Source organism: Lonchura striata, chromosome 4 (genome assembly GCF_046129695.1).
Source record: "Lonchura striata isolate bLonStr1 chromosome 4, bLonStr1.mat, whole genome shotgun sequence".
Taxonomy (NCBI): domain Eukaryota; kingdom Metazoa; phylum Chordata; class Aves; order Passeriformes; family Estrildidae; genus Lonchura; species Lonchura striata.
The window spans coordinates 37203907-37220341 of record NC_134606.1 but is presented as its reverse complement, the minus strand read 5'-3'; the positions used below and the strand labels follow the sequence as shown (position 1 = coordinate 37220341).

Sequence of the window (16435 nt, the reverse complement as noted above, 5' to 3'; positions counted from 1 at the left end):
AAAACTGAAGTCACCAATCCAAATGGAAAGTCTTGGAGAATTAGTTCTGTTGAAACTTTCTGAAGGTTTTATACCTGATGCTGAGTATCAAATGTTTGGGATGACAACAACCAAGGGCTAAGAGACTGAAACATTTCTTTATTTTTTAATTTTGTTTGCATCAGGCAGTGTCAGGGTAGTGTCCATTCCACCAGGTCCCCTGTTCAGTTACTTACACTCTCCAATCAAAACCACATCTGACTGCATAACTATGAGTAGTTCCTTTAGTACATCCACATGCCTTGGCAAACCAGAGATTTTCTACAGGTACAGAGTAATTATTCACAGACTGAAGTAAAAACCAGCAATCAGAATACCTTTTACAAATTGCAAGGGACTTCGGCTTATTTGTAATCAAAGCCTCATTTTGCTGGATCAATTTTTTTAACATAGTTACAGCAGCTTCATCTGACAAAACTTCAGTAAAATTAATTACTAATCCTCAAATCATTAAAACCAGATGTCATACAGTAGGACAAGAACAGAAGTGACACATGAGACAAGTCCAACATAAGATTTTGGATGAATGTATCAGTTGAGATTAATAGTGAGAAGTAACACTGGCTAACACCACTTCAAGTGCAACTTTCTAAGTAAGTGATTTTTGTTTCCCAGCTCAAATGGAAAACAAAAGTCAGAACAAAAATCAATTCAAATCTAACAAAACCATGGATTTTATGGGCAATAGAACATTCTGGTTTTGAGTATTTAAATGTTTCTGAATTTAGTCATGCAATGCCCTGTCAAAAAATATTAGGCAAATTGTTTCATTTCAACTTTCATTTTTTGTCATTTGTTTTAAGCTGAAAAGATCTAAGGAAGCATCCACTTTATTGTGCTTACTTATAAAGTGTTCTGATGAAATCCAAATGTTAATAAATATTTTCTGGACATGACTTTTGTTACTGCAAGGGCTCTATTTAGCTTTTTCACAAAGATTCTTTTATGAGGTCAGCCAGTCTCTTGAAGGCCTGCAATAAAAAATATGGGTCACATTTATATTTCAGCATTACATGAATAGGGAACACATGAAACCTGTAAAGCTCCTAAAATTGTCCTAACCATATAGAATCAATATTTTATAATGTAAAGTTCTGCTGATATTCTCTCTTTTCCTTTTATAAAATCATGTATGGGCTTTGACTGCACAAAGCTTCTGATTCTCTGCTAGAAAATAAAAGGCAGAGATTTCTGAAACAGAAAAATGTATATCTTGATGTTCAAAGGTTATTTGGAGTTCAGATGTAACTTTTAATAAACTAGTGATCCCTGAAAGAGTATCTCTTTTAACTTAATATTACTGCCCGGGGACTCCAAAAGTGAAAAAAAGGAAGAACAGTTGAGTGGGGAAGCATATAAAAATACAGCTTGACTGTCAATAGTATGGTTATTAATTAATTTAACAAAGAAAAAGGAAAAAACAGAAAAAATACAGAAGAACTAAAAGGGCAATAGAAGCACTTATCTGTTATAAGCCTTCACAACTGCATAAAAGTACAACTACAAATACTGAACTGTTTCAAGCACCCCAATCAAATCAGTATTAAATCTGCACAAATAAATGTCTCCTATCTTTTCTCCCATTGATTATATCGATAGAGCCAAATAACATCAAAAATGCACCTAAAACACATAAAAGATTAGTTCCTGATAATAATATCAGGAACAATATTAAATAAATAAATAAAAAAAAAATAAATAAAGCATGCATGTTAATTGTATGAAGGAAAACAATAGTCTTTCTTACAAAGAATTAGCAACACACACAAAAAAAAGAACACAAGTAATTCAATCTCAGAATCTCGGGAATCCAAAGTCTGAAAGATACATGATACCTGCTAATGCTTAAGCAAATACTCTGGCTTCAGTAAAGCATTTATAAATAATGTCTGGGAGGTTTAAGTGTGAGACACTGTATGTATCAGATACATAGAAAAATTCTAAGTAGTCCTAAAAATTTATTATCTTGCAGATAATTTGGATGAGTATCTTGCTTAAGGAACAGCTAACACTGCTGTGAAAGTACTGCTCAATCACTACAGACTGAAGCCTCTAACATTCAAGAAAAAATATAAGGAGAAGGATGTTAAAATAAAGGAGCATTCTCACTGTGTGAGAAACTGTCTTGATAAGAATGTAAAAAAAAGAATATCTCACCAGATCCATCTGGGCAGGAGAAGGCAGAGAGAAGGAGGCTCTGACATAAGAACTAGGCTCTGAACTATCAATATTGAATGCTCCTCCAGGAACCAGTAATACCTACAAAAAAGTGAATAACCACACAGTTATTACCACATTTTTAAAACACTATGTTAAATTAAATTTGAGAAAACTTAGTGCTTACACTCTTATAAGTGTGAACATGGTGTAGCGTATTCTTTTTTCCTGAATGAGACAACAAAAATATGCAATGTGTAACCAGATTTTTCATAATAAAACCAAAGGGTCTTTGGTTTTGGTTACCAGGCCTCGTTCATATCATCACAATGATTAGAAGCACCTAGAGTGCAGCTTACTCAGTGCTGGATTTGGAGAAATAAAACAAAATTTAATTTCTCTCATTAAAAAAAAATTGGTCAACAGCCACCATATAGGTATATATGTGTTATAGATATATGTCATATACAATGACATATTGTACCATATGTTATATTGGTTTCAATTTGAGTAAACTGATAAAATACCAACATTTGAATAGAGTTGTGAAAATATTTTGCTAATCAGTAACTATGCCATAGCGCCTGACTTGCAGACTTAATAATGCTGCACAGCAAGTCCCCCTGCTTTTTTATATGTTCACATGTGGATAGATACAGATATTTTATCCCTCCCTGTTTTTATTTTAAGATCATAAGGCGTTAAATCACATGTCATACTTCTTTCTTCAAAGCCTTTTCCATTATCAGCTGCTGTGTATCAGAAATGCCCTTTATTTTGATCCATAAGAACATGCCAGCAGCAGGAGGGTACCATTCTGCCAAATCTAGAGAAAGAGAGAGAGAGAGAGAAAATGGAATCAAGCAAGAAACTTATGCCCCACTTCTAATGGAAACATCACAGATTCATTGATGTTTTAGATTTGCTGATACAAACATTATTATTACTATAGTGATTTTTTGTATTTTCTTTTAAATTAAGGTCACTATTTCAGAGATTTTTTAAAGACAGAGATTTTAAACACTGAAAGTATAAGAACATAACTAAGTGAAACATAGGCTCTTTGTAAAATTGCTTTAAATAGTAATGTGGTGAGCTTTTTCTCATCACCATCTATCTCCCTGTCCTACCAGAAAGCATAAGAATGCAGCAACAGAGAATTTGTCCTAAGCTTAATATTTAATGCAATGGATTTGCTTATAGTGCTTATCTGTCACTTCAGTCAAGAGATGAACTTAAGTGATTTTTACTGAGCACAAAGATGATAAATAGCTGGCAAAAAAAGTGATTATTTGCGCTGCACTCTGACCTTTTAACCATTTGTCAGCAGCAGTGAGCATTGCATTCCTCTGGATCCTGTAGAAGTCCACCACTCTGAAAGTAAATTATCAATTGAAAGTCATGAACTCATATCCTTTCAGAGTCTATTTGTTTCTGAAGGGAGAAACAAAGCCTTTCTACTTGAACAACTCAAGTGCACGTTTAATAGAAATACAAGAATATCCTAGATGGGCATAACACAGTATACTGTGTGTATAAATACTTGTATACATAGCCAAGAAATCATTACTGCTTCACTGCATCTCCAACAGAGCACTGATCAATCAGAGAGAGGAAGTCCCTTTGTGGCTGCTTCTTCAGCTTTACACATATCATAGAAACCTTTTACATATTACATAAATTCTATTATGGCAGTGGATATAAGTCCTGTTAATAGTATTTACTGCACAAAGCACACACACTGAAGAAAATTAGGGACTTGAATATATGCAAAAGCACAGACTTAATATCTGTGCATTTGGGTTGAATTTGTGTAACAGGTACACATGGAAATAACATTTGACAAGGTAAAAACCAAATCATATGATAAACCTGTCACAACTATTTGACAGCTTCCCCTTTCCTAAGCATTTGAACCTATTTCCTTCATAGCGCAAGTAAAATTTTCAAATAATTTAATCTCTTCTTGGGGAAAAAAGACCCTAACCCAAGTTTCACCATGGACAAATCATGTGCAGTGGATTTTGTCAGCATAAAATGACACAGCTGTGCAATGGAAGACACAAGAGAAATGCCTGCTACTGAGTTCATAATTCAAATGCAAATGTGTTCCCATGTCTTGAGAAAACATCCTTAGTAATTTGCATAATTTACATAATTTTACATTTGTATTTTCAAAAATACTTTCTGAACCAATAGTTTTGATTTCTGGATGTATTTTATTACATCTGACACACAAACACCAAAATCTACAGATACTTAAACAGTTTTGGGGCTCAGCTATATCTATTGCTACATTCTATATGAAAGAGTAAATCTACTTTGTGCAGTTTTTGCTAAAATTGCAAATCCTGTTACCATTTTAATTATTACATGCTGAAATCATAATGATTACTAAGATGAAACCCAAAAATGTAACTACTCCAAAAAAAAACCAGTCAATCTTCTACTCCAAAGCCTGATCTAACACCTCACCCTTGTACAAATGAAATCAGCTGGAAGAGACTGCGGTCAGCTGTGGGGCCTCATCAGTAAGGTTATAAAGCATTGCAGCTGCCCCACTGCAACCCTATTTTCATTAGTTTAAGTGGAAGAATGGTCTTCAGGCTTGATAAGACTGCCTTTTGACCTACAAGAAAGAGGTAAGTGAAGAAATACACTTGGGATTTATTTTTTGGGATCTGCTGGAAGTTGAGCTGAAGTGTGGTCCAAGTCCCTCTGTGAGATTTTTCTTTATATTCCTAAATCTTAAAACAAAGCAATGTTAAAGCTGGTGTGTCTGGTTTAGTTTTTTTTCAAAAATTGCTGTTTACAGTATGAACATCAAGGGGACACAAGTGGCTGTTACAGTGAGATATAAGAACTTTTTGCATGTTTTGCTCATGTTGCTGTTACAGGCCTTTGCAGAGTGTAGCACACTCCTACTGATGTGAGAAATTTGGGGCTCTAATGATATCCAAGTAGAGCATATAAAATGATGCACTGACTGTCAAGAGAAACTGTGCTCCTCTTGCATAATAAATGAAAACTAAATGTGTGTCAGTCAGTATGCAAGAAATGTCTTGTGAGTTAGATGGTAGCCCAGTGCTCTCTCTCTCTCTCAGTGAGAGGCATTGTTCAGGCAATGTTTAGTGTGTAGATGAACTTCCTGTTTTTTCATCAGTATCCACAATCAGGAGATCAAGGATGGCAAAAGTGTAAAGTCATGCTAACTTAGTGAACTCCCTTTATAAAGGCTATGCTGCCTCTTTCTCAATAGATTTTGTGCTCAGAGATCACAGCTTTTGCTACAGACCCTAACCCTTTAGCAGGGATCTAAACTTTATTCACTGGCTTGAAGCTTCCAGGAACCTCTGAAGTTCCCTTCAGGTGGGAGCTGCATGCAATCTGTGCTAATGGACTGGCAGATTATCTGCCTGGAGGGGTAGGTGACATGCCCTGACCTGTTTGTCTACAACTTCACACTGTGTCTCTTTAGAGCTCTTGTGTGAATCCAACAGTCTTGGTGATCTGTCTGACCTACTTGGCCTAATACTGGCGCACCTCCTCTGACTTGTTTACTACTACTTGATGTAGGTAACAAGTAGCAGAGACAGATGATGGGATTCAGCATAGGACATAACCCTACCTGTCTACATGTTCCAAGAAACCCTTTTGTCCCCATTGCTGAAGCAGCTGTGATACCATAATCTAAAGAAATAAAACACATCATCAGTACCATGTTTTAAAACCACAATCATCAAAAGATTCATAGCCAGATGCACTATTCAACATTCCCCAGACATGAAATTGCATGCAGTGTCTTTTGGAGCCCTTTATAAACAGAGGTGCCATGGTTATTACAGTCCATGGTACTAGTGTCTCCAAGGATCATGGCAGTTTTTGGAAGTGGGGATGGGGGGAGGGAAAAATGGATGAAGAGCTAAATATGATAACTGGAGAGAAAGAGGAAGGCAATGTATATTGCTTTACCTTCCTGTCCACATTGGCCTCTCCGCTTTAACAGTGGTGAACTAATGGAGCTGGAAGACGGAAGCCGTACTTAGAGGTGTTCAGTGTCTCCTTTCCTTATTACTAAACATAAAGGGGCTGGAGCTGTCAGCTTGCTTTGAAATGTCTTTGTGGGCTGCCAGTATTGTTTTAATTGAAAAGTAGAATAAAAAATAATAAGTGAGTGTTTTTTCCATGCTGTGCTTTACATTGAAGTTGTAAAAAACCTATCAGGAAGAGATAAAATTTTTCAAAACTTGATTCTTGAAATCTGAGTGTTAAGGGATATCAGCTGTACTATCTGTGCCCTGAGACAACTCTCTAGCTCTGGTTCCGAGTTCTATGATAGTCTCTCTTCCTTTGGCAGAATTGACAATGAATGTCAACTTTTGCATAAACAAAACTGCAAAAGTGCAGAGCAACTGTGAAAGTACAAAGCTGTTTGCTTGTGGTATCTTATAACTTGGATACGTTGTCTTCTCTAAATACAATTAATTTGGTGGCTTGGTACTTGCCTGTGTGAAAGTGCTGGTGTGCATTGTTGACACCTGAATGTGTAGAACAACTCTGTCGATGAGAGGCTTGGGACCTGTCAGAAAACCTATTCTTAAACTGGAAACCAAACAAACATAAAGTTACTACAGAAATGCAATGTACTAATACTCTGTCCAAGTTATATGCAGAAAAACATACAATGATTTTATTGATAGTGTAAGGATCTTATGCATTCAAATTCATCTATATCTTAATACTGCCCTCAGGTTATACAATTTAGAAGCTGAATATCAAAGTAATGAAAAAAAAAAACCACTTAAGAGGTTTTAATGCTTATAGTAGCTTCTTAGTTATGAGGCTTTAGGACAAAATCTATGTTTGGAAGCTGTCCTCTGCAACCATAAAGATAACATGAATCAAATAGAAGGAAAGACAAGTTTTCCTGTAATAAAAGATCATGAATGCTTAGGCTTTATGACAAACAGATAAGTGGCAAATGGCTTTACTCTTTCTCTCCCTTTCAGTACTGCAGAAGGAATGATGGAATAAATGGTAAACTAGATGGTTACTTATGCTTCAATTATTATCCATCTTTACAGATTGGTTGAAGGTTTTATTTGAAGAAAAATGGAACCAGTAAACTCATGTGTGTCCTTGAAAAAGATAATACTGTGCTATGCCATTTTCTGAAAATGCAATTGCACTTAGTGTTATGTTGTCTTCTCACTTTCTTTAGGATAGGTTATAATCCACTGGCTACCAATGCAGAATTCATTCATTTTTCATATCCATTAGGTTAACAGAAAAAAGCAAGGTAAAAATCAAATACATTGACTTGTGTGAAATGGAGAACAGCCAAGCTGGCTCTTTTTCTGGCAGGTGGAAACAACCTGGAAGATCTGGAAGGCTAGATTTCAGTACAACCCTATAAGCAGTTTGTGAATAATGATAGTTTCTTTTCTGTATTACAAGTTCAGGGAGCTTGCAGGAATACTAAGAGATAGATAAAAAGGGAAATGGAAAGGAGAAGAGAGAAAAGCTCCTAATAGTTTCAGGAAAAGAGCTGGAATCCAGTATCTGTTTTTCTGCCTAGACTGTGCCTGCAAGAATGGGCTTCCTGGGGGGAGAGGCTTCAGAATCTGCATCAGAAGAGAAACAGAACCTGGAGTAAAATGACTGCTGAGAGATGACCTGAGAAGTGAGTCGACTGTGAAAAGCCATTGATTCAGAAGTTCATTCCAGAAGTGGATAGTTAGTAAATGATAAAACACTATGACATGTCTCATGACTTCATTTGAAGTCTTGCATCTTAACTGAATAGGCAATACTAAGTGGTCTGCAGCTGGCCTTACCCAGATGAGAGAATTTTAGAGAAAGAGTCAGTCCTTATAACTCGGCCATCCACATCCATTGAGAGGAAAGTTGGAGCCCATGGCTTGGAATAAAAAATAAAAAATAAAATTCAAGGTGCTAGTAAGGATTATAATGGAATTATTTTCTTTACTAGGAAGACAATTCATTTCTCAAATGTATATTCCAAGGAAAACATTACAGTAACTTGCTGACAACTGATTGCTCAGCCTAGCTTTCTGAGATGTGATTACAATATTCTGTGAATGTCTTCAAGAAATCAGCTTTTGTTATTTTTTGATTATTACTTAGCCCACTGTTCAGCACACAAGTGTTCAGTTTAAGTATTGGTATGATGCAATAAGAAGGAGAGAGAAATAATGGTTTTTCTGCCAAGATTTCTTGTGGAGTAAAGAGGTACTGCAATTTCTAAAATGGAGCCTTGTAGCATTTTGCTTTGCTATATTAAAAAAAGAAATCAGAAAATATGACCAAATTGTGAAGATCTGAGTCCAGTGTACTTTTTCCTTACCAAGAATTCTGTTTTTACACCACCTCTCGTACATTTTCTTACAAAGCTTCACAATACTATGCAAAGGATAAGTGAGGCAGTTTTATTGCCTCCTTCCATAAAAACGTATTTCAAAATCTTCTACCAATGTTCTAGTGCTTTGTAAGATGTGTTTTGATTTCTGAAGTTAGGTACTTTTAAAGACTGACTAACTTTAGATTCACATGTGAAATTTGCAGAAAATTTACAAGAAGGGAAGCTGTCTATCCAGTAGCACTCTATGTGGCACCTGGGAGAACTCCCAGTTTCTCCAAAAGGCAAAAGGATAAAAATGGGGTACGGTAGATGCAGAGTAGACTTCTGCTGAATGAAAGAAGAGACAGGGAGAAAGGAACATTAAGAGGCTGCAAATTTCAAGTGCTGCTTCAGTGACATACTTGCTTTGCTCTGAATGCAAATTCTTTGTCATTTTCTGATTACTGAAAAATTCTATCCTGTATGAGGCTTGAGAAATTTGAACCACTAATTAACAGGATATAAAATACCACAAAGGGGAAAATTACTGAAACAGTACAGATTGCGAGGCCTACAACTGCCTTGGTAGGACATGAAGAAGAGGCAGTAGTAAGGGCTCAAACTTCGTAAAACTTTAGTTTCTCCCCAGAAAAGGTGTTACTAAGGATTATGGAAGAAAAATTACCTTTTCAAATTGAAGAAAGTAGTAAGGATCATCTTCTATTATGAGAAAATCATATTTTCTTGCAAGCTAAATAAATTAATAAAAAGTAACAAAAGGAATAAAAGTTAAACACATGGCAAATTCAGTCAGGTGTTTTTTTTTTTTTCAGCCAGCATCATATTATGGTTTCATTGATTGAACATCATTATATAGAAGCCCCCATGATGAGAAGTCTTCAAGTGCCCAATTTAGATATCAAAAAATTGTAAGAGTAATCATAGTACCTGTAGTACACAGACCCTGGTATGCACCTGAAACTCTGTTCTATGTAGCATTCAAACTGTGCAGGCCACATACAATAAGCCCAGTTAGAAGCCCATGGCAAAGGTATCACCTGCCAATGGGTTACCATTGGAAAACAATTTACCTAAGGCATAGACTACCTCTGAAGAGCTGCTGTGATAGAGATTCTGCTAGAAACAAGTTCTGGGAGGAATGTCTACTGTACCAATAATGGGCCCAAATACCAAACATGGGATACCTTCAGCTGAAACAAGACTTGATATTTATCTATTTCCACCTACAAGGTTCACAAGAGCACAGCTCCATACCTGGTAAATCTCCTTTTTGCGCTCTGTGGTCAGTGAGTTGCCAGTTGGGTTGCATCCATTTGGAATAGTGTATAGGAATTTGGGGAGGTGATTGCTACAATTTTTTACATCCTCTGGGCTCCAAGCAGACAGAATTTCTTCTAAAGCTTTTGGAATAATGCCATGTTGGTCACTAGGAATATTAATTATATTACAACCCAAGGGTCTCAGCTGTTGATAGAAGGAACAAAACTGTCACAATTGTGTAATTCAAAGGTCTTCCTTTTGTCATTGCTCCGTAACATTTCATCAATACAAAGTCTTTCTTTTTGATTTTATAAATACCTCAAGCTCCATTTGCTCATGAGTCAAATAAAAGTTTGCCTTAATTTGCTGTGAGGCTTGTCAAACTTACCACATTGCTCTTTATCTGTTCTACTAAGTCAACTCGGAGAAAATGGCTAAGTCCTATGTTCAATTGCTGCTCTTCTCTAGGAAATCATATTTGGTTTTCAAAGCAGAAAGGGAGTTTGTAAATCTGAACTGTTCTCTCAGGACTTCCCATACTCTCACCACAGACAGTTAAGGTCACAGCGCCTTTGTTTCCTACTGACAATTTATGCCCTCCTTTTGTGGAAAGTCAGAGCTTTAAGCTACTCTTCCCTGACAAAGGGCACAAAATCTGTTCTCTCAACAGACATATTCAGCAATACAAAGGAGAATGAAATTATGCTACTGCATTGACATGTTGACAGCAGTATGAAAAAATATAGGTAAAATACCAATGAAAAATCTTGCTGTCTCTCCTCTGTGGAATTTCAATTTGTACCATGTAGTGCTCTGCATTTTTAGGTAAAACTGCAAGCTGCTGCATTGTCAAAATACACTCCTTAAGAAGTACAGCTGATTAGACTATATATTCAAATTGAAGACAGTAAGTAATAACAATTTGTTTTGATGCAAGGGGGAACAACTGAATTTGTGGTGTATTTATTCTAATCCTTCTTGCAGGTCTTATGTATTTTGAGCTGACATTTAATTTTATACTGATTAAACTACTTCTCAGAAATAAACTTTGCTTCTTTTGTATAGTTCTCACTAATTAATATCTTCGTAGTCGTATATGGGTGTTTCAGTATATATTCCAATATGATACTATTTATAGCTATTGTATACTCTGATCATGAAATACTTCAGGTAAACATGCTGACGTATTAACACACCCACTTGTTATAAATTTAATTTTTAAACCAAACTAGGTCCTGATGGCTTTCTTTCCAGTCCCATATGTGATCTTAACCCTTGAATGAACTAGTGTTTAGAAGAGGAACTTCAAATAGCTTTCATATAACTTTTAGTAGAAAACCTTCTATGAGTTAATATTTATGAACTTAACTGGTTGGACACTAAAATGAGTTGAGTGTTAGATATGTTTTTATGGCAAAAACAGACAGTGTTTATAACACTGCAGAACAGGTACTGACTAGTGCCTAAACTGCTGTTTAGTTCAAATGTAACATTCACAATGTTTTGTAGCTAAGGAATAACTTACAGCTGCTAGTGTTCCTGCATATGTGGGTGCATCCAAAAGGATGTTGTCTCCAGGATTAATGAGCATTTCAAACACCTGCAACAGAAAAGATTCTGATTTAAAGATTGCTCAGTTTTTGGACATGTGCTTCATACTTTTGACTTCTTAGTGGGATTAAAAATCTTGATTAGATAGTAGTAATTCCCTAACCCTATAGTTATCCTGTCTGTGAGAAAGGCAACAAACAGATGAAAAATCTGCTTTAGAGCCAAATTAAGATAGATTACCAACTTGACATGGAAAGACTGTGTTCTGAAGCACCCTTTCTACTGTACAAGTTATAGAAATAAACAACTAAACAGCAGTGACAGTCGACTGGAGAAGGTAATTATTTCAGGAAGTAAAAACCCAAAAAATCAGGAAGTAAATACTAGAAGAAACATACATATTTAAAACAGAATTATGGTAAAGTATCTATGCACTTATTATTGCACTACTTGAGTAACATGGTATGTTACCTTATAGCGTTTTTCCTACACAGGCTCTTTGGTTACCTGAACTTTCATGCAGTCCTGACAGTCTAGAATGCCACTCCAATTTTACTTAATTTCCTTTATCTTCTACATGAACCTAGAGTAATTAATATCTATGGAGAAAGAGTACATGGAGCTGTACCATGCACATAGTTATAGAGGGCACTTAATGCTGAATACAACTGAACTGATGGAAGAATAAACATCTATCTGAATGAAATGCTTCTAACACGTGAATCTTTTGGTCTTACTTTAGACAAGCCTTCTTGGCTGCCAGTTGTGACACACACTTCCATCCGTCCTTGCTCAGGACTGTAATTGGCTGTGGGAGGATCATGCAAGTTCTGCTGGAAATCTTTTAGCCAAGACAACAATTCTGGAATCCTGAAACGTGAATAAGAAGGCATATCTAAGACCTTATAAAGGCCAAAGCTAGCCTATTCCTCTAAATCCCTGCCAAATCCAGCATGCAGTCCTGACTTTGATTGCAACTGTCACACAGAGACACTTAGACGCAATTGCTATGACTGCTTTATGAAATTAAGAAAATGAGATGAGCACCTGTGGTCCATACCAAGTTATCACAGTGAAATCTGGGCAGAAATTATTTGCCAAGGACGAAACAGGGTGGAGGCTGAACAATACTCACTCCCAGAAATTATCATTCTGTACTCAAACGTGGCAGTGTGACAAAGTTCTTAATGCTGCTTGTAACCTGCTGCAGATTACAATTTCTAAAACATGTTTTCTAGAAAATGTCTCAAGATCTTGTAGGATGTTCACAAATGGCTGGTTCATTTATATATTAAGAAAAGTTTTAACTGATGCCCCATGTGTCTCTGTAGGTACCCAAGTATTTTTGCAAACCTGTCCTCACCTGACTCAGTGCTGTCTGCTGAGAAGTTTACATGAGCACTAAAGCAATATAATGATATACAATTTTTGTACCAAAAATGACAATTCTATAAATACCTCCTCTCAACTACCACAAGTTTTATATACTGACTTTAGTATATGGTGCCAAATGAAAAGAAATACTCCAAAAAAACCTCCAAAACTATGTGTTGTAATGCAGTATCTTTTAAATAATATCTGTTTTGGGTGTCTGGATTTTCAAATACTAATAGCCAGGAAATACTCTGTCTTAAGAAATACTAGGATTAGGGGTTTAAGTGATTTAAGTGGGTTTTTTTTTCTTTTTACATAACCCATTGCAAAATTTTCCACTGGAACTCAAATGTAAATAGTGAGGCAAATTGAAAAAAAAAACAAACATGGGTTTTAGGAAGAACCTATTTTTGGAAAAAAAAGGCTTTATGAACAGGTTTTAAAAACACAGGTGACTTAATGCAATAAAGGGCATAATGACCCTTAGCTTCTGGTGTCTTGAAGTGCAGGCAGCTGTGACAGATACCCTGCTGAGGCTGAGTACTGGAGAGCTCTCTTCATCAGATCCTCCCCAATCTCAATAGGTGTTCCATGTCCAATGTCAACAGTTGCCCTCTTAAACGGAAAAAGATTAGGATTTGGTGCCCCTCCAGCCAGAGAGATGAGAGATGGAGGAGACTTCTGCATCAATTCAGCTAGAGTAAAAGGAAAACACTTTGGTTACTATTTTATTATTATAATGGTAGTCATATCCTTTAATCAATATTTAGTAATGGCCCAGAAAACTTGTTCTATTTTTCAATTTACTTGTTTAGCTATCATGAATTAAAAAGGATAACTCTTCTTGAACTCAGTTTTCTGCTTGGATTAAATAGGTGTTTGAGGCCCCCAGGAAGGAGATACTCTTAGGTCTGACTAAAAAAATAATTTTAAGTTAAAAAAGCTATTTTTAACTTATTTTGGACCAATCTGGACAGTTCTATATAAAAACTGTCATGACTGATGTCTTTTGAGTTTCAAGAATTTAAAATCTAAATGATAGTCTGTTTAGACTGACTTGAATGGCTTTGTTTTTTGTTCTGTTTTTCATTCAGTTTCACTTCAGCTGATCTGGCAGCTATACTGACAGATGATTATAGCTTTTCTATAATGGAATGGAAATGTTTCTGGCAGCCCAGTTTTAGTGGCAAAGGCACTGTGTAAGTAATTTGCTATGAAGAAAATCTTAATTCCTGCGTTTAAGTCACAGTTTCACAATCATTCAGATCCAATCTATGTAATGCAGACCAGACCTTAATCCAGCAAGGGCACTTGATTGCATTAAATCTAAGAACTCGCGATGTGGCATTCATGCTGTCTTGGCAGTTTTACATCAGATATGAGAGGACAGATGACACCAGATCTGGCTTAAAAGTGGCCTGTTACCAAGTTTATTTTCCAGTATTATTAGCAGACCTGAACATGGGGAGTTAATTCTTATCAGTTATTTCACCAATTTGTGTTATGCCTGTGACTTTTGGCCTGGTAAAGAGAGATTTACTTTGTCATCAAAACTGTAGGCTCAGGATATCTTTCTACAGGAACTGTGCTGCTCAGTACTTTTGCTATGATGTATATTAACGTATCACTTGAAAAAGAGCCTGCCTAGAGTGAATTGCATGACTGAGCTGTACCTGTATGAAGCATTTTAAGCAGTACAGCAAATGCCAGCCCCTTACCAAGAGGGGAAATTGGCCCCTGAAGGCTTAACTAGTGATGTATGTCTCATGCTTGGATTCTGTCAGGTCTCTGTGGGTTTCAGCTGAGTAAACAAGTAGGCAGTTAAGCTTCTCCATCTGTCACATGGAAGACAATGTAATGCTGTAGCCTAAAGATAGATTAATATGGAAAAGGAAAGTGCAGTAATACTGAGAGAGTGGGGGTGCTGAGGCATTTATGGATGTGAACAGGATACTGGAAAATGAGGTGGAAATAAACATGCTGGGACTGAATTTCAAGTCAATTAGCAGTTGCTTGCTCCTGGACACACAACATAAACTCAGTTGCAAACAGCATCAAAAGCCTGGGTTCAGAGACAGTGGCAGAAGCTTTTCATACACTTGTTAAAGTGGTAATACTAATTTGTTTGTCTGGATGGGTTTCTGAAATGGTTCAAGGCTATTCACTTTATTTTTCTTTATACCTGCTTGGCATCTCTGCTTGACCAAAGTCACGTTGCTTTGTCAGCTTACAGCTTGGTTTTCTTTCACACCTTTTAAAGTCTTAAGCCATGATACTCCAGCACAGATCAGAACACAGAATGATTCTTTCAGAGAAACTGGGAAGAAGGGATATGTACTCACTCAGCAGTCTTATTGGAGATGCTTTTCTTGCTGCACTCACAGTGGTGATGAACCTAGAGTAATTCATATCTATGGAGAAAGAATAATTAGTTGGACATGAAGCTAGAAAAGGGAATAAGATCGGCAATGTGCTTTTAGCATGTGCATCTCCCACAAGTAATGCTTTTGATCTGGGTAATTTGTAGTATGCCAGTGAGCAGGAAAAACCCCCTTTACTGCAGGCTCTGGAGTTTTAATAGCAAATTACAAATCCGAAGATCTGATGGAAGTTAAACTACCATCAGCTCTTTTTATTTAATGGGAGTCCAGCTTTATTTAGCTGCATTAAGCGCTGCATTTGAAGTGCTTTTAGGATTGCAAGCTATCATTATAAGCTGCAACCCTCGTCAAGTTAGAAGTGTTTTTTTTTTTTTTTTTGCAAAGGATCATTATGAATGTCTTTCAAATACATCTGATGAGTGTTTTCCTCCTTTTCCCTGGTGCCCACAGAGTTCACTATCCAGCGGCTAGTGAACTACAGTCCAGCAGGAAGCACGAAGGCCCGGAGAGGCCAGAAGAAGGCATCTCCTTCGAAAGGAAAGCAAGCAGAGAAATTAAACAGAAGGGCAGAACAGCGACGGCAACACGCACATTCCGGCAGATATCGGAAACGATCTACCGAGCACGAACGCTTTGGAAAAACCCATCTCGTGCTCCTAAGAATACCTCCCTTAACTTCGCTGCCCCAGCGGCGCGGGCGCGGAGCTGCTGCGGGCTGGGGCGGGCGGAGCGGGCAGTGCCGGCCCCGCGGTGGGCGGGCGTGTGCCGGGCCGGCCCGCCGTGGGTGTGTGTGTGTGATCGGGTTCGGCCCCGCCGTGGGTGTGTGTGTGTGTGAGATCGGGTTCGGACCCGCCGTGGGCGCGTGTGGCCCGAGCCGGCCCGGACCACACGCGCCCTGGCCGGCGCTGCGGGAAAACGGAGAATCACAGAATGGTTTTCGGGGTGGGGCATCCAGAACTTCTCTGGGAAACCTGCGGCGGTGTCTCATCACCCTCACAGTTAAGAATTTCTTCCTATTGTCCGGTCTAAACCTACTCTTTCTGAATTTGAAGCCATTCCCACCATTGGGACACTACACCCAGCCATTGGCAGGTGTCAAAAGTCCCACTCCAGCACTCTTGTAGTCCCCTTGAGTACTGGAAGGTGCTGTAGGGCGTCCCTGAATTCTTCAGTTGAATGACCCCAATTCTTTCAGACTGTCTTCATAGAAGAGGTTCTCCAGCCTTCATGCTACTCCTCTGCCCTTGCTCCAACAGGTCATAATCTTTCCTGTGCTGGGGGCACTCTGGGT

At 37.5% G+C, this 16435-nt stretch overlaps 1 protein-coding gene across 2 annotated transcripts; it reads right to left on the bottom strand.

The window, feature by feature from the left end:
- Positions 1–357: 357 nt before the first annotated feature.
- AADAT (aminoadipate aminotransferase) lies at positions 358–15869 on the bottom strand. 2 transcript variants are annotated; one of them, XM_077782908.1, is made up of 14 exons: positions 15817–15869; positions 15106–15176; positions 13290–13458; positions 12127–12259; positions 11364–11438; positions 9833–10042; positions 9243–9308; positions 8034–8116; positions 6702–6798; positions 5825–5886; positions 3506–3570; positions 2916–3022; positions 2197–2298; positions 358–1010 (listed from the first exon to the last, which is right to left on the bottom strand). In XM_077782908.1, exons 2-14 carry the CDS (start codon positions 15170–15172, stop codon positions 969–971), a joined length of 1278 nt encoding a protein of 425 aa, XP_077639034.1. In that variant the 5' UTR covers positions 15173–15176; positions 15817–15869; the 3' UTR covers positions 358–968. The 2 variants fall into 2 exon arrangements, with proteins under 2 accessions (XP_077639034.1, XP_021409187.1); XM_021553512.2 differs by having other exon boundaries at positions 15106–15174; positions 15811–15861.
- Positions 15870–16435: the final 566 nt, after the last annotated feature.

Coding starts and splice junctions, on each gene's coding strand:
- AADAT (XM_077782908.1), bottom strand. CDS start 15,172: ATGAATTACTCTAGGTTCATCACCACTGTGAGTGCAGCAAGAAAAGCA. Junction 11,439..12,126: donor GCCAAGAAGGCTTGTCTAAA/GTAAGACCAAAA, acceptor TTTCTGTTGCAG/GTGTTTGAAATGCTCATTAA. Junction 5,887..6,701: donor ACACCAGCACTTTCACACAG/GCAAGTACCAAG, acceptor TTATTTCTTTAG/ATTATGGTATCACAGCTGCT.